Source organism: Erythrolamprus reginae, chromosome 1, assembly GCF_031021105.1.
Source record: "Erythrolamprus reginae isolate rEryReg1 chromosome 1, rEryReg1.hap1, whole genome shotgun sequence".
Taxonomy (NCBI): Eukaryota; Metazoa; Chordata; class Lepidosauria; order Squamata; family Dipsadidae; genus Erythrolamprus; species Erythrolamprus reginae.
This window is the reverse complement of record NC_091950.1, coordinates 379,187,958-379,212,668: the sequence shown is the minus strand read 5'-3', so window position 1 is coordinate 379,212,668 and position 24,711 is coordinate 379,187,958. Positions and strand designations below refer to the sequence as shown.

At 39.0% G+C, this 24,711-nt stretch overlaps 1 protein-coding gene across 7 annotated transcripts in view; it reads left to right on the top strand.

The window, feature by feature from the left end:
- NRXN1 (neurexin 1) overlaps positions 1 to 24,711 on the top strand; it is a 921,413-nt gene that overhangs the window by 350,082 nt on the left and 546,620 nt on the right. For all 7 annotated transcript variants that reach the window (XM_070734726.1, XM_070734725.1, XM_070734724.1 and 4 more), the window contains one exon: positions 18,602 to 18,775. In XM_070734726.1, the coding sequence (XP_070590827.1) occupies positions 18,602 to 18,775 (174 nt within the window). The remainder of the gene's footprint in view (positions 1 to 18,601; positions 18,776 to 24,711) is intronic.

Genomic DNA, 24,711 nt, shown 5'->3' with positions numbered 1-24,711 from the left:
TCTTCATCTTGGGGGGGGGGGGGGGGGGGCGGCATTGAAAAACTTATTAAGTGTCTTCAAATTGAATAACAATTAGTAGGGGAAAGTGCAGGATATTTTTGCAGTGCAGGATAAGTGTGTCACATCTTCAACATACATTTATATTTCTAGCTTTTAAATTGTCTGTTTCAGCTATTGTTCCTGAAAATAATATTTTTTCTCTTCTTCTATTTCATCTTTACATAACTTGCATGTACTTTTCTCCACTTTATATAGTATTGTTTGCCTATATTACGTTGCATGCTACTTTTTACAGTTCTTTTTATGATGTGGGAGTCTTCAATTAATTTGAGGATTTCTAGAGTGAAGGTCTGATAGTTTTGAAAAGCCTGCATTTGAAGTAGTGCTAGAAATTGGTGAGGAGATTAAGAAAGAAAGATAAAATATTAGATCATATTCAGTTCTGGTTTCCTGCAAAGACATGGGACCCCACACTGAGAACTGCTTTGAAAACTGGCTACATAAATTCTTGAATTTTCCTGATAGGAAAATTCAGTTAGCTAAACCAAAGCCAGATTTCTGTTTATTTTCGGCCAATACTCCAGCCTTTAAAACTACCATGCTTTATAAAAGCACTAGAGGGCACCATTATGTCACATAATATAATTCCTGGTTCAATCTCAGACCTGGAAGAGATTCTAACTGCAGTTCAACTGGGTTGTTATTTAGCTATTTCCCATGGTCTTCACATTCTAAATTCCATATAGCAATATTCTGTGCAAAATTAAATTATTCCCCACATAGTTTCTAACCTTAAGTTTTGAAATGACAAAACTAAAATAAATCTATAAAGATTTTTAAATCAGGGACTGGAATAATAAAAGATTTGCAGCAGCCATCCTCTTCCTTGAGTGGCCAAAATAGTATTAAAGCTGGGGGTGCAGGTAAAGTGATCTTATTCTATGTGATATTCAAAGTGATCATCTTTATAAGAGCAACCATTATTTCTTTCATTATAAGAAATATAGAAAACTCTAATGAATCAGAAAACCTTTCATTTTCCTGTTTAATACCGAGAACTTACCTTTTAGTTTCTTAAAATTTTATTTTGATTGAAAAAATACATATAACTATAAAATATGGTTTTAAATAAATATAAAATAAAAAAAAATAATATAAAACCCTTTAAAAATCCTTTGAATTTTTTTCCTAATGGTCACTTGTTCATCATACTGTAAAGCCTGAAATCAGAGAAGGAAAAAAGGTGAAGTGATTCTCTCTAGGATTGAATGCTTCATATGGCCATGAAATTTGGGGTGTCCTTCCAAGTGAATAAAAAAAAGCTAACCCTTGGGGTGGTGGTGAGAAGTCTCCTCCTCTCTACAGAGCTAAGATTGGAAAGTTTCTTGATGTAAATCATAAGAGATAGGGTGTCTACATAAATCCACATAGCTCCAATGAATGGAAAATTATGTAGAGTTGTACTGTATGATTTCGTCCCTTTTTGTTTTTAATAATACAAAAATAATTCAGGGAAGTGGGGGGAAGAAACAAAAACACAAAATTAATTTATTATGTTCAGAGGTTGCATTCATTAATAAATAGTAGGATTGCTGGGCCTATGCCTGACACCCACAAATTTTACACATACTGTATCTTATATTGCTTTGTTTTACACAGGAATTGTACTGCCTATTGAAGACTCAAGCAAATTGCTTGTTCCTTTACAACAGTGCTTCTCAAATAATGGGGTGAGGCCCCTGAGGGGACTCAGAACAATGCTGGGGGGAGGGGCGTGAACATGCTCTTTTTTTTGCCAAAAGGAGTAGGGCTTCTTCCACTGAACAATAGCACACAGCTTGGCTTCATTGTGATTATGGTGAGAGACAAGGAAAGAGTGGTATGTTTACTGTGTCTAAAAATGTTGGCAGCAGACAGCATGTAGCCAAATAAATTAAGGCATCACTTAAACACATTACGTGGCAATCGCTTGAGTTTTTTCAGTGAAAATGTGCCAAATATTGCAAACAATTGTCCGAGTGGAAAGTTGGGGCACACAAAGTGTTTACTTCTTCCTGGGGGGGGGGGGGGGGTAACAGAAAATAATTGAGAAGCACTGCTTTACAATGATTAGGTTAAGTTCTCCAAAACTAAACCAGGAGTCTTTCTCAGTTCACTTTGGAATGCTGGAGACTGAATTTTAAAATATTTGCATACAAAGTGTATTCTTTGGCTTCTGAAAACTATCCCTCCACCTAAATGTGATTGCAACCACATTAGAGCAATTGCAAGCTTCATGTCTCACAGTTATTTGCATGTTTAACGTCCAACAATGCAGGATTAACAAATGATTAACACCTATTTATCTATCAATGCATCTGACCATAATAATAAAATTTGATAAAAGAATAAAATATTGCATTAGAGCTTGATGGTTTTGTGTAAATATGGAGAAAAAGAAATGAGTAACTAGTATATCAGGCAGGAAAAGAGACCTGAAGGGAAAAGTGGATGTCTAAAACATATGTCAACAAAGTTAACAATACAAGTAGAAGGTATTGTAAACACATATGCTCAACATCTCCCACAATCTTTCTTAATATTATGCACTGTTCATATGCATGTGAGCCTCAGGGTTGCACCCTCCCAGCCAGATGGAGAATATTAGAAATGTTTACATCTATTTTCAGCTAACTGAAAATAGAAAACAAATGGAAAGTGCATGAGCCTAAGGCTTATCGTGCAATGCTAAACCATAATTTAGTATCACAACTCATGTAGCCAATTTAATTGTGTCACTGCAAATTCTTAATACCATAAAATAAATAAATCTCTGGGTATTTTTCCTTTAAAATCTTTCAGTACTGAGCATTTTAAACACATCAGGTTTATTTCCACATAATTTATAAGAATTTAATATATAATGTACAAAACTTATATAATATCTTGACTGGATTGCCTGCGTCAATATAATTAGATTGTTGGGGGTTTTTAAAAAAAAAAAATTGCACAATCTATAAAATTGATGGCTTAGTCATGAATCTAGCTAACAATTTAAATTGTAAATGATTTTTGGTCTAATGCAGAAAGTGATAGATACATCAGTAATACAGTGGTACCTCTACTTAAGAACTTAATTCGTTCCGTGACCAGGTTCTTAAGTAGAAACGTTCTTAAGTAGAAACTATTTTTCCCATAGGAATCAATGTAAAAGCAAATAATGCATGCAAATCCATTAGGAAAGAAATAATTTGGAATTTGGGTGGGAGGAAGAGGAGAAAGAAGAGGAGGAGGAAAGTCGCTGCTGAAGGAAGAAAGTGAGGTGAGGGAAATAAAAAAAATCCAAAACTTTAAGGCTAAGGGAAAAAAAAGAGAGATTCTGAGGTGGCGAGGAGGAGCACGCGCCTCCAATACATCCGGCGCAAGGCTACCTCCCACACACTGGCTGCTGCTGCTGCTACCTGCTGCCTCTTCCTTCCCATGCTGAATGGCTCCCCTCTCCTCTCACTTGCTCGCTTTGTAGCCGGTGCCTTTCCTTCGCTGTGGTGACTCCTCAGCTGCCCAGAGCGAAGGGAGAATTTCTTTTCTCTGGGCACTGGCAGAGGTTTATTCCCTCTCCAAGTACCCAGAGAAAGGAAAATGATTCACTCGCTCTGGACTGCCAAAGCCTCCTTAAGTGCCACCGAAAGGCTCCTCTGGCAGCCCAGAAAAGCCCGAGATGGCCGGGATTAAAGGGGGAACGTCAGGAAACTGGCCAGGCCTTTGTGCCACTCTCAAATTTCCTGGGAAATTTTTCTGGGCTTGGGTTCTTAAGTAGAAAATGGTTCTTAAGAAAGGCAAAAAAATATTGAACACCCAGTTCTTATCTAGAAAAGTTCTTAAGTAGAGGCATTCTTAAGTAGAGGTACCACTGTACTTGTATTCTTATTTATCCAGATCTCAGCATAGAAAACAAATGTAGCTTTATAACTGTTTACTTTCTGTACAAATACATCAGAGATGGGCTGCTAAAGTGGGATGGTGACGTGTGCTTGGTCCCGTGGCTCTGAGTGCTAGCAGAGTCCACTGCAATTATGCTACTGCACCTGGGCAGGTAGCAAAATCGCACACAGACATGCAGGTGTGCCCGTGTTTCGGCACGGTTTTTTGCATGCACAGAAGCAAAAAACCATGCCAAAACATGGGCGCATCTGCCCAGGTGCAATAGCATAATTGCACTGGAATCTGCTAGCACTCAGAGTCACGGGACCAAGCACACGTCACCATTCCACCTTAGCAGCACACCTCTGCAATACATCCTTAACTATGTCAGAGTCTAACAGGCCAGGTGAGATTTGAGTTCCAGAAAAACTGAAGCAGGAAAACCACTTGGCATGATAATCTATTCATTTATTTCAAATTGATATTATTTCCTCCCAGTTTAATGGTAATCAAAAATGCTTGGTATGCTGGTGCCAAGCATCAATGTCTGCTAGTAGTGTTCTATTTGAATATCATCATCTCATCCAGTTCACATGAGATCTATAGACTTTGAGTTTTTCCTCTATGGTCTGATTTGAGTCCGCACCATGCATTCTATATTGTCATCTTTCATACACAGCCATTCATATCTTTGTAACCAGACAGTTACAAATACAGTGGTACCTCTACTTAAGAACGCCTCTACTTAAGAACTGTTCTAGATAAGAACCGGGTGTTCAAGATTTTTTTTTACTCTTCTTAAGAACCATTTTCTACTTAAGAACTCAAGCCCAGAAAAAATTCCCAGGAAATTTGAGAGTGGCAAGAAGGCCCGGCCAGTTTCCTGCCATTCCCCCTGGGTTTCTCTCTCTGGCGCACTGTATGGGAGGTAGCCTCGCGCTGGGTGTATGAGATGTGCGTGCTCCTCCTCACAGCCTCAGAGTCCCTCTTTTTTTTTTAAGCCTTAAAGTTTTGCATTTTTTGGATTCCCCTAACTTCACCTTCCTTCGGAAGCAACTGTCCTCCTCCTCTTCCTCCTCCTCCTCCTACCCAAATTCCGAGCTTTTATTTCTTTCCTAATGGGTTTGCACACATTATTTGCTTTTACAATGATTCCTATGGGAAAAATTGCTTCTTCTTAAGAACGTTTCTACTTAAGAACCTCGTCACGGAATCAATTAAGTTCTTAAGTAGAGGTACCACTGTATGTATTAAAAAAGAATTACATAATGATACTAGTAACAACATGTTCATAATGAGTTGATATGGTGGGTATGTCCAGTCACCTTAAAAATGTGACACACTTTCAGGCACTACCCAGATAGTTGTGTCTGCTAGTGATTCGATTTGAAAAGTGTGATGCTCAGATGAAGGTTGCTGAGGATTTATATTCTTCAGTTAACCGATATTTGCAAGCTCATTGCATTCTGCTCAGCTGTTGCTTGCCATGATTGCCAGTTCTAATGAAAGAGCAAATGGTGTTCTGCTTTCTTTTTATGCCCCACAAGAGAATGAGCTGAATTTTTACAAGCCCAAATGATTTACTAAAGGAACTTTCTCCTTCAACAGGTTGGAACTGAAATTGAATCACAAATTCTTTTTAAAAATTAGTTTCCATTGTTTTATGTAAGAAACATCTTATTAATTTTTATTACTCTGAGGTTTTTTTGCTCTTACAAGGTCAGTGTAGAATGCATCTCATATTATCAAGCAGCAAAAGACTAATGAGAAAGGTACATTTAGCTGCCAGTGCTGCATCAGATTAACAAATGGCTATAACCGTTGCCTGAAATCATCATGCATAAGTAAAACTCAGCAATCTATCTATGAGTTGATTAAAACTCAATGTAGTGTTAGCCTTCTATTGCAGAGGTAGAATTCCAATTATTACCCTTATGAAGTGAGACATCAGTTTGTAGATTTGTTCCAAATATGACAGTAGTAATTCAGTCAAATTTAAGAGTATGACAGATTCTGTATTTCTCATTGCAATCATTCACACACACACACACACACAAACACAAACACAGAGAGAGAGAGAGAGACAGAGAGAGAGAGAGAGAGACAGAGACAGAGACAGAGAGACAGAAACAGAGAGTGAGAATATTCATTGTGTGAACATATGGAAGTATAAATTAAGATCAAATGCAGGAACCTAAGGAAGAGTACATAGAGGATAGTGAATCAGCCTCAGATTATTCTCATTGGAAGTCCTGAGAAAGATCCACAGAGTTTTTGTCTTTGCTTTGAGGCTGTTTGGTTTTTTGCAGCATTCCTGATTAGGTAAGAGTAGCTTATGATTGCAGGCATCACCATCATCATCAAGTAGTAATGTATTGATTTTTCATGACGCTATAAAGAAGACTACAGATGTATAATTAATAAAATATTTTGAGGGTTTGAGAAAGCCATTTGGCAGAAAATCTATTGTTCAAAGTATCTGGAGAAGAATGTACTAAGGTTTATGTAATTCAACAAGTAATTACAACAGAGCATCTTGAATAATATAGTAAGAGGGACTGTGACAAACAGTCGTTAAAAAAATCCTAAACCATGATTTACTGAATAAACAATTGGCTGGTTTTATATAGTATACCGCTATAAACAATTTCTTACAAATATGGCTGGATGTTAATCTATCCCTGGACTTTACTGCAAAGAGAGAGAAAGAAAGAAAGAAAGAAAGAAAGAAAGAAAGAAAGAAAGAAAGAAAGAAAGATCTATTGTGTGCCATCAGTTAATTCTAGCAACCACATAGATTTTCTTGTTCAACTGGAAAAAAAAATAAAACTTTATGGAGTTATTGTACCTACAAATTCTTATATTATCTATATAGCCTAATATTATTAGCTTTAAAGATACATTGTTTGAAATAATTACTTAAGACAAGACCTAAATAGTCTGAAAATACAAAAATCCCTATCCAACCAATGTGATCAATATTTGCAATGGCATTACTATTTTTTTTAAAAAAAATATTGTATAGTTATTGATTACAACGGAAGCATAGACCCTGAGCTAATCAAGGTGTTTTCTAGGACATAGGGATGGGTAAGAATCCAATATTTGTTGGGCAGTTTGGCCAAAATTTGATTTGTTTTCTTTAAACCCATATATTTTGAAAAAGAAGGTATGATAATAATAGTAACAACAGCAAAATCAACAACAACAACAACAACAACAACAACAAATAGCTTACTGCCAGCCTCCTAGGTATCAAGCAAGTATTTTAAGAAGATACTTGGTTAATACCTAGGACACTGGCAGCAATATCAACCATTAGCACCAGTCAGTGATATATGTGATGCATTTTTAAATGTCAGTTGACTGAATTTCATGTTTAAGGAATAAAAGAAATAATAATAACCTTTATTGTCATTGTGCATCATGTATACAACAAAATTTATTTAGCCTCTACTGGTGCAATCCATAACAGAAAATACAAAACAACATGAATAGTATAGAGAATAACCCTTATACAAGTAATGGGGAAGGGGCAAAACCGGGCCAAACAAGGAGCAACCCACTGCTGGATGTCATTCAGCAGTGATTAGAGAGTAACCAATGTTTTCTTGTGCTGAATTGATCACTCTCTAGTGTGCCTTCCTGTCTACACTTGTTAAACCAGCATACCAAAGTAGAGTAAATGTTAGTTCTGAATAAACATGCATGAGACCAAGCTGCCAATCACTGCCAAGATGTATAAACCAGGATTGCAAAATCAGGTGCAAAGAAAAATAAATTCAATTAGAGCAGAAACCTATAGAACATCTTTTCCTACCTATTGTTAGTTATGCATTATGTTGTCCCACTATCAATTATCCACAAATCATGGTTTACATTTCTAGTTGCATTTGGCATAGCTAAATTAACATTTTTACACACACTCTGTACATTACTCACAATCTGTTTTCGAATCCTTTTACAGAATTTAGCTATATGACCCTTAGCCCCACAAGAATAACATTTCCTAACAAAATATACATTTGAATAGATTTTCCCTTCTTCTTGTGGTTGTTTCTCTCTCATCTGTTTTCTGTCCTGCCTTCTCTTTGATTCCTCTATCAGTCTTCCAGTTATGCCAGTCAATGTCAGTTCATCTCTGGTCAAAATTTCCAATGAAGACACATAATCATCATAACTCTCATCTAATGAAGAAAGAATTATATAAACCTGATGCGACTCATAAAATACCAGTTCTTTTTTCCTGTAGCTCTTGCAAAGTCTTCTTCATCAATGCCAAATGAGCTAGCAACTCCTTTCAGCAAACAGACTCTAAACAGTTTTCATATAAGATGAATGTGTGCACCCAAACTATCACGAACATAAATCTTTTTCAAAATGTCCCAACACTTAGCAGCAGATTCTTCACCCTGGATATGAACCAAGCTGTTGGTCATTCAGTGTCAATCCAATTGTGCTAAGAGGCTTTTCCTTGTCCCATTTAAAGTCAGCTATTATCTTTACATCTTCATCATTTGAGGCATCCAAGGCAGTTATGTCTGGTGGGTTAATTACCAAAGTCCATAGCCCTTCACAATGTAACAGCAGGCTACATTTCATAGACCAGGAAACATAGTTTGTTCCATCCAACTGAGTTATCATAGATAATCTAGTTTTTATTTTTTATTTATTGAATTTATATGTCACTCTTCTCTTTTGGACTCAGGGTGGCTTACAGCAGTAAAAATCATAACAAAAATTAAAATACACCAATACATTAATAATGGTAATGATAATGATAATAATAATTTATTAGATTTGTATGCCGCCCCTCTCCGAAGACTCAGGGCAGCTCACAACAACAATAACAATACAGTACAAATCTAATAGTTAAAAGTTAAAAACCCACTATCATTAAAAAAAACAATCGATACTACACAATCATACCATACTCAAGTCCTACTAGTCAGAAGGGGGCGCATTAATTTTAAACCCAATAAGACGGCACACAGTCATCACTCATTCATACTAATGACCGAAGCAGAAAACCATCGCTCAACAGCCCCAGGCCTCCGACATAATTGTAATTTTAGCGCTTTTTGGAAGGCAAGGAGAGTGGGGGCAGTATGAATCTCGGGGGGGGGGGGGATTTGGTTCCAGAGGACCAGGGCAGCTACAGAAAAGGATCTACCCCATGGTCCTGCCAGACCACATTTGTTTGGCAGACGGGATCCAGAGGAGGCTGACTCTGTGCTACCTAATTGGTCGCTGGAACCAATAGGAAATAACCAATGCATTGAATTGCATTCAGAGACCAATTGGAAGCCAGTGCATTTCACAGAGTGTTGGACTCATATGGGTATATCTGGGCACACCAATCACGGCCCGTGCAGCTGCATGCTAGACAAGTTGAAGTCTCTGAACATTCTTCAAGGTAGTCCCAAGCAGAGTGCATTGCAGTAATCGGACCTTGAGGTGATAAGAGCATGAGTGACTGTGAACCACTGCAGAATGGTGCCTCCCACACCCAACACCTCCAGTCTGCGCAGAAGAATGCCTTGGTTGATGGTATCGAAAGCGGCTGAGAAGTTAAGAAGCACTATCGCCACTGTCATATTTTGGCTGTAAACAAGACACAGAACCATAGGATAATGCTAACTTAAATCAATAACTTTTCAGAGCTATCAGCCTTCATTGACTATGACATAGAAAAACTGAGAACCTCCTTCACTTATTCTTAAGTGAGGAGGCAATAAAATATTAGATCAACGAATTGATTGATCAGAGGCTTATGTTCCTGATGGAATTCTAAAGAAACAGATGGAAGCTTATTCTGTAATCTACTTATCAATTTATAGTGTTATATTGCTTCATCCGAGATTGTTAAACAAAGCTTAGAAATATGTAAATATGAGAAGGGAAAAACAATTCCTCAGGAGAGTTTGTCTTGGTGAAAGTTGTTCTCTGTGTAAAAACATAGTTCAGGGGATTCTGGCTGAAGGATACTTTAATTAGCATAATAATTTATTGTTGGTTAGTACTATCTCATGAATGTTTCTCACTGAAGCTTAATCATAGCTAAATTACTATTTTATTTTCTGGAATTCAAATGAAGAGACAGATTTCTACTGTAATAATAAGCTGCCCATACAGTCTAATGCACAAATTTGAATGCAATAGCAACAGAAGGAACTAAATTAGGATTTTAAACTAGTGGCAGAATTGAACTGGAAAATAGAGCAGTATTAAACACTAGTAATATTCATAATATCAAAAACCTTCCTTATATTATTTTGCTGTCAGGCCGAACCAGATTCAGTTATATTAGTGAAATGTCTGTAATCTTGTAGCAAAAAACTTTACACATCTTGAAATAAATCAAAATAATGTTACGCACTTTTTAGAAGATAACTGGTGTTTTAAAAATACTACTGCATAAATTATGTAAACCAGAAAGGAAAGCAATATCCAAAGTGATGCAAAAAGGAAGCGCTACCCCTAAACCTCAGACGTTAATGAGATGCCTAATTGCATAGATAGATAGATAGATAGATAGATAGATGGATGGATGGATGGATGGATGGATGGATGGATGGATGGATGGATAGATAGATGTGTGTCTGTCTGTCTGTTTGTCGGTGGGGGTCGGGGTGTAACTTATTTTTGCTGATAATGAAAATGAAGGGATGGTATAGATCTATTTCAAGCTATTTATCTCTCATCAACTAGCCACACCCTTACTGGGATTTGAACCTGGGCAGCCTGCTAATAAGGCAGTAGCTTGAACCTCTAAGCCACAGGTTCTCCTCCTGTATCAGTTTTTACCAGGAGAGAGTTATACAGTGATCCCCCGGTTATTGCGTTCCCGACCATTGCGAACAGGCTAATTTGCGATTTTTCAACCCGGAAGTCAAAACACCATCTGCGCATACGTGCCCTTTTTTTCTATGGGCACGCATGCGTAGATGGCGCCGGGCAGATCAGCTGCTGGGCGGCTTCCCTGGGTCTTCCCCCTCTTGCTGGCGGGAGGGCGAAGCCCCCCCAGCACCCGCTCGCCTGCCGTTTGCCCGGCCACCCGCCGTTCGCCGCTCGCCCGCCCTTCGCCCAACCACCCGCCGTTCGCCCGCCGTTCGCCGCTCGCCCGCCCTTCGCCCGGGAAGTTCGCCAGGAGTCAGCGGAGAAGCCACACGCCTGTTTTAAAAGATCGGAGCCGGCCTGGGGGGGCTTTCCAGCAACCCCCGAGCCCCCAACCTCGGCTCGGGGGTTGCTGGAAAGCCCCCCCAGGCCGGCTCCGATCGTTTTAAAACAGGCGCGCAACTTCTCCGCTGACTCCTAAAGCGGGGAAGTTCACCAGGAGTCAGCGGAGAAGCGGCGCGCCTGTTTTAAAATGATCGGAGCTGGCCTGGGGGGGCTTTCCAGCAACCCCCGAGCCCGGGTTGGGGGCTCGGGGGTTGCTGGAAAGCCCCCCCAGGCCGGCTCCGATCATTTTAAAACAGGCGCGCCGCTTCTCCGCTGACTCCTAAAGCGGGGAAGTTCGCCAGGAGTCAGCGGAGAAGCGGCGCGCCTGTTTTAAAACGATCGGAGCCGGCCTGGGGGATCGGAGCCGGCCTGGGGGGATCGGAGCCGGCCTGGGGGGGCTTTCCCTTTCAGGGCGGGCGAGCGGCGGGTGTGGCAGCAGCGAGGAGTTTGCGTGGGCAGCGGGGAAACCCCAATCTTCGGCTCCTCGCTGCTGCGGCGGAAGAAAAACACCATCTGCACATGATGGTGTTTTTACTTCCGCAGTGCTACTTCGTGAAAACCCGCTCATTGCGGGGGGTCCTGGAACGGAACCCTCGCAATGATCGGGGGATCACTGTATATGTTTTTTTCCCCTGTTGAATCATGCTGATGTACTGACATCAAAATCTTGTCCCTTCCCTGCCATGCAAATATTCAAACATAGGAATACATTCCTATCTACACCATGTTAATATTCCATCAATTCACAGCAAATGGGTTGCCACATGCATGGCAATTATCTTATCTTTTTTCCCTCACAATTAAGCATGCTTCAGCAACTTCTTTGCACAGTCTGTTGGACAAATACAGTCCTCTACTTTTTAAATCTGCTTAATCTTTGTCAATAGGCATGCTTTTCATTTCAATTTACTAACAAAACACCAGTCAAAAACTCACTAATATTCTGGAATCTAGTTCTGCATGAAACAATCTATTTCTCTAGTTATTTTTATTTTTTATGCCTTGTAGTGTAAATCATTTAATTGACAAAATATCAAGAAAGTCAAGAACATGATTCAAAAAATAGTAAACAAGGATGTTATAATGCAATAGAAATATATTTTGTCTTAGTTCTATCCAAAATTCATTCAATCGGAGCATATGTACTGGTATATGTGTTATACATAGTGATGGGCGAACTGAACCCGCACAATTCGGGTCCGTACTGAATTTTGCGGTGTCCGGTATGCCGAACACGAACCCAAAATTTTTCCATAGTTCGGACAAAGTTTGGGATCGTGTTCGGCGTTCAGAGCTTTGACGTCACTGGCAGGTTGCTAAGAACACCAAGGTGATCACTTCCTGGATTCCATGGAATCCAGGAAGTGATCACCTTGGCGTCTTTAGCAACCTGCTGGTGATGTCAAAGCTCCGCCCCCGGAATCTCTTTGTGGGAGGGATTCCCCGTTCGGGTTCGGGTTCGGTTCAGGTTCGGCTGAATTTTGCGTAAAATTCGGCCAAACTTGCCAAACCCGAACACCGTTGGGTTCACCCATCACTAGTTATATGTCATCCATATAAATATATCCACATATATATATACTCCTGCTCTCCTGCCTTGTTGGCACCATTTTTTTTTGTAAATGTTTAGTTTACTGAAAAAAATATTAAAATACATCATAAAATGCACCATTTCAAATATTAAGGATCATTCATATAATGAGTATGATTTTGATTTTTTTTTCTGTGATTGTATACAAGAACACCAAAAATCTGCTGTTACTACAAGTGTAGAAACATAAATAAATTTATTTTCCTAAAATTGTGAAAATGGTATGTTAGAACATTGACTTTTTATCCATATTTAAACTACAATTATAATAATATCTAAAAAAAATAAGATCACCAAACTCCTATGAGATTATAGACTTTATATACAGTGATCCCTCGATTTTCGCGGTCTCGATTTTCGCGAAACGCTATACCATAGTTTTTCAAAAAATAATAATTAAAAAATACTCCACGGGTTTTTTTCTATACCACGGTTTTTCCCACCCGATGACATCATACGTCATTACCAAGAGTCACTTCTCTCTCCCTTTCTCTTCCTTTTTCTCTATCCTTTCTACCTCTTACTCTTTCTTTCTCTCCCTCCTTCATTCAATTTTCTCTCCCTCCCTTTCCTTTCTCTCCCTCCCTGTGCCTGCCCTGCACCACCCAACAGGGATGGACAGCCCCCGATCGTCGGTTCGTGCCCCCCCCCCACAGAGGGAGATTGGGCTGCGAGGGCAGTGGATCCGCGTCCCCAGCCACCGGAGGGAGATCGGGCTGGTGGGGGCGGCGAATCCACCTCCCCAGCCACCGGAGGGAGATCGGGCTGGTGAGGGCGGCGAATCCACCTCCCCAGCCGGACAGAGGGAAATCGGGCGGGCGGGGAGTAGCGGCGAGGAGGCCGGAGGCGCTGGGTGGGTGGCCGATATTAAATACAACCATTGCCAGCCTCCGAACTTTCGTCGCTCCCCGCCTCCACCTGAAAGCCCTTTCGCGGCCATGGAAAAAGGGCACGCATGCGCAGATGGTGTTTTTACTTCCGCACCATATACCGCGGAAAATCGATTATCGCGGGAGGTCTTGGAACGTAACCCCCGCGATAATCGAGGGATCACTGTAATTTCAGGGGCTCCACAGAATCTTACAGCAGTAGTGTCCAGCCTTTAAGACTTGTTGACTTCAATTCTTAGAATTCTGGGTGAAGAATTCTGAGAGTTGAAGTCCATGTGTCTTAAAGTTGCCAAAGTTGGAGACCCCTGTCTTAACAGTATAGCAGTCAGAACCAAAAATGTCATGGCATTTCAATGTTCCCCTGAAAATGCACTGTTATGAAAGAGTTTGGCATTTTTTTCCATTATGAGGACCAAAATGATGATAGTGATCTTAAGAAATTTCTTGTAATAAGTGACTCTTCATAACACTGCATAAGATCATATGTCAATGCCCAATCTCTTTTCTCACTATTGGATTGCTGAAAGCCTTGAAAAGAACTTCTGGGAGCTGCAGCATATATGTAGAATATAGAGTTGTAGAGTTTTCCATAGTAAGATGAGTCCTAACTTAGATAAACTATTGGCAAAATTAGCATGCAGCCAATATGGCAATGTTGTTGGAAAAAATACTATATTTTTAATAATAGTATTTTGACTTTTCTCAGGGTAAGTATCTGTCATTGTGTCTTTCCGGTAGATATAATAAAAGCCTCTCAGTGTCATCTCGAACTGTGAGATAGGCGGATGGAAATTTAGTAAATAAATAAACAATACACTGTTAGGTACTCTATAATGTAGCAGAATTTTTGTCTGCCAGTCTCCTGGAGGTGCATGACAAGTTCATTGGTTTCATAGTTTCCCCTGAGGAAAGATGACAATGTATGCATTATTTTTTCCTTGATGGATGCTAAGGATTAGCTGTCTGGCCATGTATATGTTAACTTGTACTGAGAGACTGAAAGAAAGGCTCAATAGTATCATGAACCATCCCTGAGCTGTTTAGAAAAGCAAAGACGAGCAATTGGAATGGGAAAAAATGAGAACAGCAAAAGGATTGTCTAGTTGAAAATAATGTTTCTGTTATAGGTATCACAGAGGTGAAGACAAGCATTACATTATAATATACACTGCTCAGAAATATAAAGGGAACACTTAAACAACACAATATAACTCCAAGTAAATCAAATTTCTGTGAAATCAAACTATCCACTTAGGAAGCAACACTGATTGACAATCAATTCCACATGCTGTTGTGCACATTCAACTTTGTACAGAACAAAGTATTCAATGAGAATATTTCATTCATTCAGATCTAGGATGTGTTATTTGAATGTTCCCCTTATATTTTTGAACAGTATTTTCTTTCCGAGGAAAAGTTATAGTTCATATATGCTTATTTCAACTATGTTTGGTTACTTTAGCTTCAGTATGGGAATTTTAGCTAGCAGCGTCTCTGATAAGAGATTCCCACAAATAGGAGTGAAGACCCAGAGAGCAGCTAGCATAACAGAAGGTTTAAGCAAGGGGTCGTGGGTAGCAACAGAAGAACCTCAAAAAGGTTACGGACTTGCATAAACCCAGCAAGGGAGCAGAAGTCAAGTGGAACCAGTCAATTGAAAAAAAAAAAGTTTAACCTTCAGTCTGTATTCTAAGTGGCTGCCAAATTAGAGGACAACGATTTTGCTACAACTTTCCTTCTTTTCACTGCATATATCAAGAAAATGAACCATTAGAGGCACCTGACTTATCTTGTTCCCTTCCCTTGTCCATGTCACTCAACAGATTGGATAGCATGGACATGCTCTTTGTCCTTTCCCTTAAATGCTGGCATCCAAGGGTGGTTCTAACTCACCTAACCACCGGTTTGCTTCTCTAAAACTGGTAGGAACCCACCTCTGCTGCCATCATAGGGGAATATGAAATGTGCCTTTTCCATTATAGCCCCAGCCTGAAGAACACTTCCCTGAAATTCGGCAGGCCCTAATGTTTTAGTCTTCCAAAAAGCATGTACAACCTGGGTGTTCCCCCAAGTATTAGGAGAGGGTGAGCTAAGTTTAATTATGGTGCTAAGGTTTTTTTTTTTTAATCTAATATTTTTTATGTTTAATGTATTTAATGTGCTTCATTTTAATACTTTTATCATACATAGACTTGACTTTATCTCTTGACTATGAACCACCCAGAGTTAGGTACAAGGTGGGTAGCTATATAAATGTTTTAAACATTTTAATATTTTAAATTGAATCAAATCATGGTAGATAGGTATAGTAATCACTTACAATCTTGTAATATTAAAAAGTGCTGTCAGTCAAGAGGAGAAACTAATGTTAGCCATCACTGAAACATTCTGCATTTTGGAACGTGCATTGCATGTGTAATGAAATATGCTTAGCCAAGAGAAGGCAAGTTATTCTTTTCTGAAATATTGGGGATACTTCTTCCATATTCCAAGGCACCTCCAAATGTGATACCACATGCTAAGAGACAGAATTCAGGCTTGCCAAACAGATGAAAAGGACAAGCATGCAAATACTCACCTCAGTTCCAAGGGACTATGATAGCCAGGGACAAATTCATCCCCACATGATGTTCTCTAGAAACAATTCCCAGTGTTTCTTCAGCAACAAACTTTCTACATCGAGGTGTCTGTTCCTAAACAATAGTGCTGTAATAATGAAACATGTGTTGTGACATTATAATGCAAGCTCTGTTCTTTCTTACTTGTGCTGTGATGTTGTATTGCAAAAATATAAGGGTGGAGTGTTAACCTGACACTTGCCACTTGCCACTATGAATGCCTGTTAATATTTCTAGGACATATTATACTAAAAATATAGATACTATTGATGCTGGATTCACATAATTAGAGAAACTAAAAAAGATTATTATTATTATTATTATTATTATTATTATTATTATTATTATTTAATTAGATTTGTATGCTGCCCCTCTCTGTAGACTCGGGGCGGCTCACAGCAATGATAAAAACAATATACAATGACAAATCTAATAGTTAGAATCTAAAATAACAATAATACATTTAAAAAGTCTAAAAAACAAGAAACCCCAATATATAAAAAACATACATACAGTCATATCATACACAAAAAAACCTACATAGGCAGGGGGAGATGTTTCAGTTCCCCCACGCTTGTCGACAGAGGTGGGTTTTGAGGAGTTTACGAAAGGCAAGGAGGGTGGGGGCAGTTCTAATCTCTGGAGGGAGCTGACTCCAGAGGGTCAGAGCCGCCAAAGAGAAGGCTCTTCCTCTGGGTCCCGCCAAACAGCATTGTTTAGTTGACGGGACCTGGAGGAGACCAACTCTATGGGACCTAACCGGTCGCTGGGATTCGTGCGGCAGAAGGCGGTCTCGTAGATAACCTGGTCCGGTGCCATGAAGGGCTTTATAGGTGATGACCAACACTTTGAATTGTGACCGGAAATTGATCAGCAACCAATGCAGACTGTGGAGTGTTGGAGTAACATGAGCATATTTGGGAAAGCCCATGATTGCTCTTGCAGCTGCATTCTGCACGATCTGAAGTTTCCGAACACTCTTCAAAGGTAGCCCCATGTAGAGAGCGTTACAGTAGTTGAGCCTCAAGGTGATGAGGGCATGAGTGACTGTGAGCAGTGACTCCAGGTCCAAATAGGGCTTCCTGTTTGAAGCTGTACAGTATTTTTCTGAATAGAATAGAAAATATTCAGAAATAATTGGCAAAGGTTATCTCAAATCAAGAGATCAAGTCAATCATTGGTTTTATCCATTCCTAGAAATCCACAGGCAATAATTTTTGCCTTGTCAACCTAATAACATTTTGATGTTCATCTGACTTTCTCCAGTTTTGGTGTTTAATGGGAACAAAACAGTTCAGGATTGATTGTGACACTGGTTTCCTATAATTAAATATTGACCATTGTGTATTATAGTAAGACTTTAAAATGTTGTATACTTCACTTGTACTATACGAGGTAGCCCAAGATATTTAGATACTGATAGAAATTTATTTAAATAAATTAAAATTCATTTATATACATTCTTGGGAGGGATTTATATTGGTTTTGGAAGAATCTCCTCATTAACAATTCTTTCTTCTTTTTGTTATACATTTGTTATTGTATTATTGATGAAGAGTTCAATCTGGCCATATTTGAGCTAGCTAGATGGCCTTGGAGATAATATAATTCATGGACACTGTGAAAAATATGATTGGCCTACTACAGGTACTCCTTGACTTACAATAGTTTATCTAGTTGTTGATCAGAGTTACAACATTGAAAAAAGTGATATGACCGTTTTTCTCACTTAAGAACATTGCATCATTCCCATGGTTATGTGATCAAAATATGAACCATTTGGCAACTGATTCATATTTATGACAGTTGCAGTGTCCCGGATTTAAGTGATCACCTTTTGTCACCACCTAATAAGCAAAGTCAATGGGGAAGACCGATTCACTTAACAATGATGCCACTAATTTATCAACTGCAGTGATTCATTTAATAAATGTGTCCAAAAAGTTGTAAAATGGGTAAATCTCACTTACCAAATGTCTCACTTACCAACAGAAATTTTGGGCTCCATTGTGGTCATACGTCAAGGACTACCAGTATTTAGGTGCTAGAGAGGCTGCTTTTTTTTCATGAGTAATTGACGTTTACTTTTTTTTGCTTTTTTTATATTCTTGTTTATTGGCTCTTTGGTACTCTCAGACCTTAGTTGTTTTCTTGCAGATGTTTCACTAGCCAAACTACATCATCGGCACTGATGATGTTACCTGGTTTGGGTAATGAAATATTCTCCTTTATTTTTATTTTTATTTTTTGGATTTTTATTTTATTAATAAAATTTAAGAAAATATTTTTGTGCAGCTCTGCTAGATTAAAACATGTTCAGTTTATCAATGAATAAGATTAATGAAAATTTATTCATCTAAGCCTTTTGTTTGACTTCATAGGTGATTTGTATATTGGAGGCGTAGCAAAAGAAACTTATAAATCCTTGCCAAAATTGGTCCATGCCAAAGAAGGATTTCAAGGCTGCCTTGCCTCTGTGGATCTCAATGGTCGGCTTCCAGATTTGATTTCAGATGCTCTGTTTTGCAATGGACAGATAGAAAGAGGATGTGAAGGTATGGTTGATCATTTCATAGACTTGTCTCAAACTCTTAGAATGTAACCAAAATGTTTCTAATTTTAATTTCATAGTTGGGGGAGCTATAGCACTTTTTTTGCTAAGTTATTTATATTTGGAACCTGCCAGTTTCCCATTTTATCAATTTGTCCTTTGTTACAGTTGTTAAATTATGGTAGATAGGTTACATAATTAATGAAAGTGGATTCTATTGGTTGAGAAATGCACTCCCGTGGCACAAAACTCAATTCAAGCTTGAAAATATTAAGTTATCTATCAGAACGCAATTGGTCAATTCTGCTCTTACTGTCTTGGTTTGTTTGTGCAGTATCTTAATTAATTGTACTAATTAGCTCCCATGCAGCATTTTATATACCGTAATCACAGTCAATAGATACTAGTTAGAGCACTGCAGTACATAGATAGTAGTTAGAGTATAAATTAACTAATTTAATTAACATGCACATTTCTACACATTAAATGAAAAGGAGATGCTAGGGTTCTATAGAAAGTCTGAGTCTAGGGACTCTTCCAGACAGCCAAGTTAAAGTGTTGTCTACCAGTCCTGAAATGGCTGGGGGAAAAACTGACAGATATATTTGCTGTTTACATTACTGGTTCCTCTCCTGCCACTATAAGGACACTGATGAATTTCCTTATGTAGAATGGAATAGAATGGAATGGAATAAAATGTAAGAGCTTTGATCAAAACAAATGTTTCTCCAATTATAAGGGAGTATACTCCTTGAGAAATATTTTGTATATAACTGAAGGTTTTAGAGAGAAGAAAACATTATTTGGCAGGCATAAATAATCTTCATCTACTAATATTCAGTTTAGTTTCTTCTTCATTGGAATTGACAAAAATGCACAAAATGTTTTCCAATGGAAACCATCTTCAATTGCCCAGCTTGGTAATTATATCAATACTGCAGTTATTTATCTGCATCCCACCAACTGGTAATTTTTCATACTTTTTTCATGGGCATATATTTGACATAATTTGTAAACTTAGCGATGAAGGGCCACCAATTAGCTTTTGCATATTTATCTGTAATGTGAGATAAGGAAATGGTTGCACAACTCAACCAATAAATTAGGAAGGACTAATCATTCTATTATATTTGTAGAACAAGAATTTTCAGATGCTGTACTATGTTCTCCAGCTAGTTGGCAAAAGTTAGATCTCCAGATGCTAAATATCTAATAAGTAAATGGATGGGGGACCACTCAGTAACATCAGAGTTTGAAGCCCAGGCAAAGAAATTGTATAAGCCTCCAGGAGGTAGCCAGTTCAATAGTTATACAGTATAGCTATGAAGAAAATAATACAGATTCTTCACCAAGAGAAGAAATTATCTTAAAGCAACATTCAATCATAGTTACTTTTAAATGTGCCCAATTAAATTTGATTATAGCTGTTATCTACCTATCTGTAGATGTATTTAGCAACAGTTTTTTGCAAAACATAGTATGACACATATCATTTCTCTTTGATTTCAAAGATGTATCCAATTAATAAATAAGTCATTACAGTGATCCCTCGAGTTTCGCGTCCTCGAGCATCGCGAAAGGGCTATATCGCGAGTTTTCAACCCGGAAGTAAACTCCACCATCTGCGCATGCGTGCCTTTTTTTTCTATGGCCACGCATGCGTAGATGGTGGAGTTTCCCGCCGGGCAGATAAGCTGCTCGGTGGCTTCCCTGGGTCTTCCCCCTCTTGCCCCGGTAAGACCCCAACGGCGGCGCGAGCAACGGCGTGGGCGGGCGGCACGCGCGGGGACATCCCAGCTCCGCTTCCCAGCTGGGAAGCGGCCCCAGCAACAGCGTGGGCGGGCGGGCGGTGCGCGCGCGCTTGGGGAAACCCCAGCTCCGCTTCCCAGCTGGGAAGCGGCCCCAGCAACGCGCGCGCGCTTGGGGACATCCCAGCTCCGCTTCCCAGCTGGGAAGCGGCCCCAGCAACAGCGTGGGCGTGCGGGCGGTGCGCGCGCACTTGGGGAAACCCCAGCTCCGCTTCCCAGCTGGGAAGCGGCCCCAGCAACGGCGTGGGCGGGCGGGCGGTGCGCGCGCACTTGGGGAAACCCCAGGTCCGCTTCCCAGCTGGGAAGCGGCCCCAGCAACGCGCGCGCGCTTGGGGACATCCCAGGTCCGCTTCCCAGCTGGGAAGCGGCCCCAGCAACGGCGTGGGCGGGCGGGCGGCACGCGCGCGGGGAAACCCCAGGCGCGAGCAACAGGGTGGGCGGGCGAAGGGCAGGTGGCGGTGGAAGTAAAAACACCATCTGCGCATGCGCAGATGGTGTTTTTACTTCCGCACCGCTACTTCGCGAAAAATCGATCATCGCTTGGGGTCCTGGAACGGAACCCTCGCGATGATCGAGGGACCACTGTATACCAAACATTTCATCAGGCATTGTTTCGTGACTATTTCCTGCATAGGCTGGAATTATATTAGCTCTTTATATCCTTGATCCCAGCAGACAAGGTCATGGAGAAGGTCTGAAATAATATTTTAGAACTGTACTATAGGATTTGGTAAATATTCTTTTAATAGTAAGCAACCATTATTGGATAGAAAAAATAATAATTTCAGAGAAAGAAACTTGGTCCAGTCCATAACCTCAATAGCTAATCTCTCAGTTTTTAAATATGAATTTTATTCTATGCCTTTGTGTGAATAAGGAACCAAAATCTTCTGCCTCCTCACTAAGAGTTGTGGCCTATAATTAAGGTTCCTCAATAATGCAGTCCAAATTTCACCATGTTCAAGGTTGACTCAAGCTTCCATTTTTCTGAGGTCAGTAAAATGAGGACCCAGCTTGTTGGGGGCAATATGCTGACTCTGTAAACTGCTTAGAGTGCTGGAAAGTTGTATGTAAGTCTAAGTGCTATTGCTATTCACAACATTCATTCTAGCGATCCAATAGTAATATATGGCAGCTAGAGAGGGAAATTTCATCAAAGGCATCTATGGGGAAGACACTCAAGATGAAATTCATGACTACACAAAGGAAGCTCCCTCCCTTTTAGTACAGATGTAAAAATGGATGAGGCTTCAATTAAATATTCACATATGTTATTGTAGTATTTATTTTTTAAAACACCATTCTCCCACTGTAGACATTCCAAAATTTAATATTCCTATTGCAACCCAAAAAGCCATCTGCCTGCAGCAAAAAAATTGCAGATGTTTTGAATTGAGAAGATTTTTTTTCTGCATACAGTGAAGGTCTGCTGATTGGTTTGATATGAAGAGCCAAAACCCCAAATTTGGCCATTCAGCTTTTTACTACTTACATGTTCATTCACATTATCTAATTTTTCACATGGTATTTTTTTCGTTTGAATTTTTAAGGCCTTATGACTTGAATTCTAAATTTAATTTGATGATTAATGTTAAAAAACTGAAGTGTAACTCATAGCTTCTATACACCTAAAGGCAATTTCACTTTATTTTGTAAAGCTTGCAAATAACAGATTACAGTGCAAGTGAGAAAGAGGGCAGATGGTGATACATTTTTGTTAGCGATTACATCTTGGTATTAAAATAATCATTTAATTATGTAGCACCCAAATTCTTAAGAATAACCTTAACTGCCAAGTAATTTATATAATCAAACTTATTTACAGAATCAAACTGAAAGGCTGAAAATAATCTGAATTGATGCAGTCAGAATCTAACATTATCCCTGAATATATTCAATCTATACTTAGGTCTTTGTTATAAAACCATGAAAAGGGGTTTGATAATGATGTCAATTTAGGACATCATTATATGACCTAGATTAACAACAGTGGTTAATGGTTTGGTCGCTAAGTCAAAGGGGGAGGGCCCAGCTAAATTAGTAGCTCTACTCTACTTAGATCTAGGTTCTAGTACTGAAAAGGGGACCGTCTGATAGAAGACTTTCTATAACTGCAGCTCCCAAGCTACACAGATCCTACCACAGCCAATATGCCATTTTTAAAACACAGATTACCTTTTCTACATCCAAAAAGAGACAACCTGACATGGGCACTCCTGCTTCAGATTCTGTACCTACTCGAGCTTTTCATTTGCTATCTAATGTCCTCTTATTCTTCAGTCTCCTCCCATATCTATTCCACTCAGGGCTCAGTAGCTTTTGGGTTCTCATGAAATTGCCCCATAATTTATTATGTTTTGTGTGCATCTCAATTTATTAAGATTGCCCTGACCTTTTACTTCCATTTCCTTCACTTACAGATATTGCAATGCAATGCAATTCCTTGCAATGTAATTCTTTGCAGTGATAAAGAATACTTTCTTTGATTTCATCCAAGGCACATTCAAAATAAATCTATGATTCAGAACTAGACTAAGTTAGAATTAGATTAATAACATACTGTATACCAAAAATAAAGATTTAAGAGTATAGATATGATGTCAAATAACAAGAAGTTTTAAAAGTAATGCTAAAAACTTAAATACGGAAAATGTATTAGTCTATTAAATGTAATATATATTAGAATCAAACTCACTCGGGGAAAGGTTTAGAAGGAGAAAGAGGAAGTAGAAAGGAAGGAAAGAAGGGAAGGAGGAGAAGGAAGTAGGAAGGGGAAGAGAAGGAGTAAGAAGGTAGAGGAGAAAGAGATAGAGAGGGCGGAGTGTGAAGAAAAACAAAAACAGACTGCTTTATAACAGCAAGATTAGGTGTAAAAATAAGTTATTGAATTTTGATTGATTGGGAAATGTGTATAGTATTGATAAATTCTTTAGGTATATGTATTGAAATATATACAGAGAGGGGCGGCATACAAATCTAATAAATGAATGAATGAATGAATGAATGAATGAATGAATGAATGAATGAGTGAATAAATAAATAAATAAGAGAAAAAATAAAATAAAAATAAAAATAAAAAATCTATAACACCACACATTTCCAATATATAGAGTAGAATAGAATAGAATAGAATAGAAATCTTTATTGGCCAAGTGTGATTGGATACACAAGGAATTTGTCTTTGATGCATTTATTTTTATTTATGTTATTCATTTATATCATGCCTTTATTACAGTTAGTCCTCAATTTATGACCACAACTGAGCCCAAAATGTATCTTTCTAAGTAAAACATTTATTAAGTGAGATAAGCCCCATTTTACAACTTTTCTTGCCACAGTAAATAAAGTGAATCACTGCAGTTGTTAAGTTAGTAACAGTTTTTAGATGAATCCAGCTTCCTCATTGGGTTTGCTTGTCTGGAGATTGCAAAAGGTGATCACATGAGCCCGGGACACTGCAACCATCATAAATATGAGTCAGTTGCTAGCCTCTGAATTTGGATCACATGATCATGGGGATGTTGCAATGATTGTAAGCAGTGAAGGGCTACCAAAATTTTTACTACCACACCGTGGGCATGGCTTATGCAGGATGCCCTGCATTTTCTTTCAACCTCTTTCAGTGCAAATTGGGTGCTCTGGGCTGGAGCTCCATTTTGCTACCCCACTGCGCCTGCCTTCATCCGGGCAGTAGTCCACCCCTGGTTGTAAGTATGAAAAATAGCATTAAGTCGCTTTTTTCAGCGCCATCCTAACTTCTAATGTTCACTCAAGGAACTGTTGTATGTCAAGGACTACTTGTATTTTTACAAATAATTCAAGGCAGCAAAGATATCCAACACACTTTCCTACCTCTAATATACAGTTTGCTTCATCACAGTGTGTTCGCCAAACTACGTACATCAATCACGCTTTACAAATCAAAAGACTTTTTTACCCAAAATAAAGTCAAATACAAACTAAAATATATCAATCAGATATAGTAATTGTGAGTTGTTTGCTGGATTCCAAAAAAGTCAAGAAAGCAACTGCATGAATAGCAATAGTAATTGCATAGATATAGATATAGACTGCTTCACGGTGCTTTACAGCCCTCTCTAAGGAGTTTTCAGAGTCAGCATATTCCCCCAAC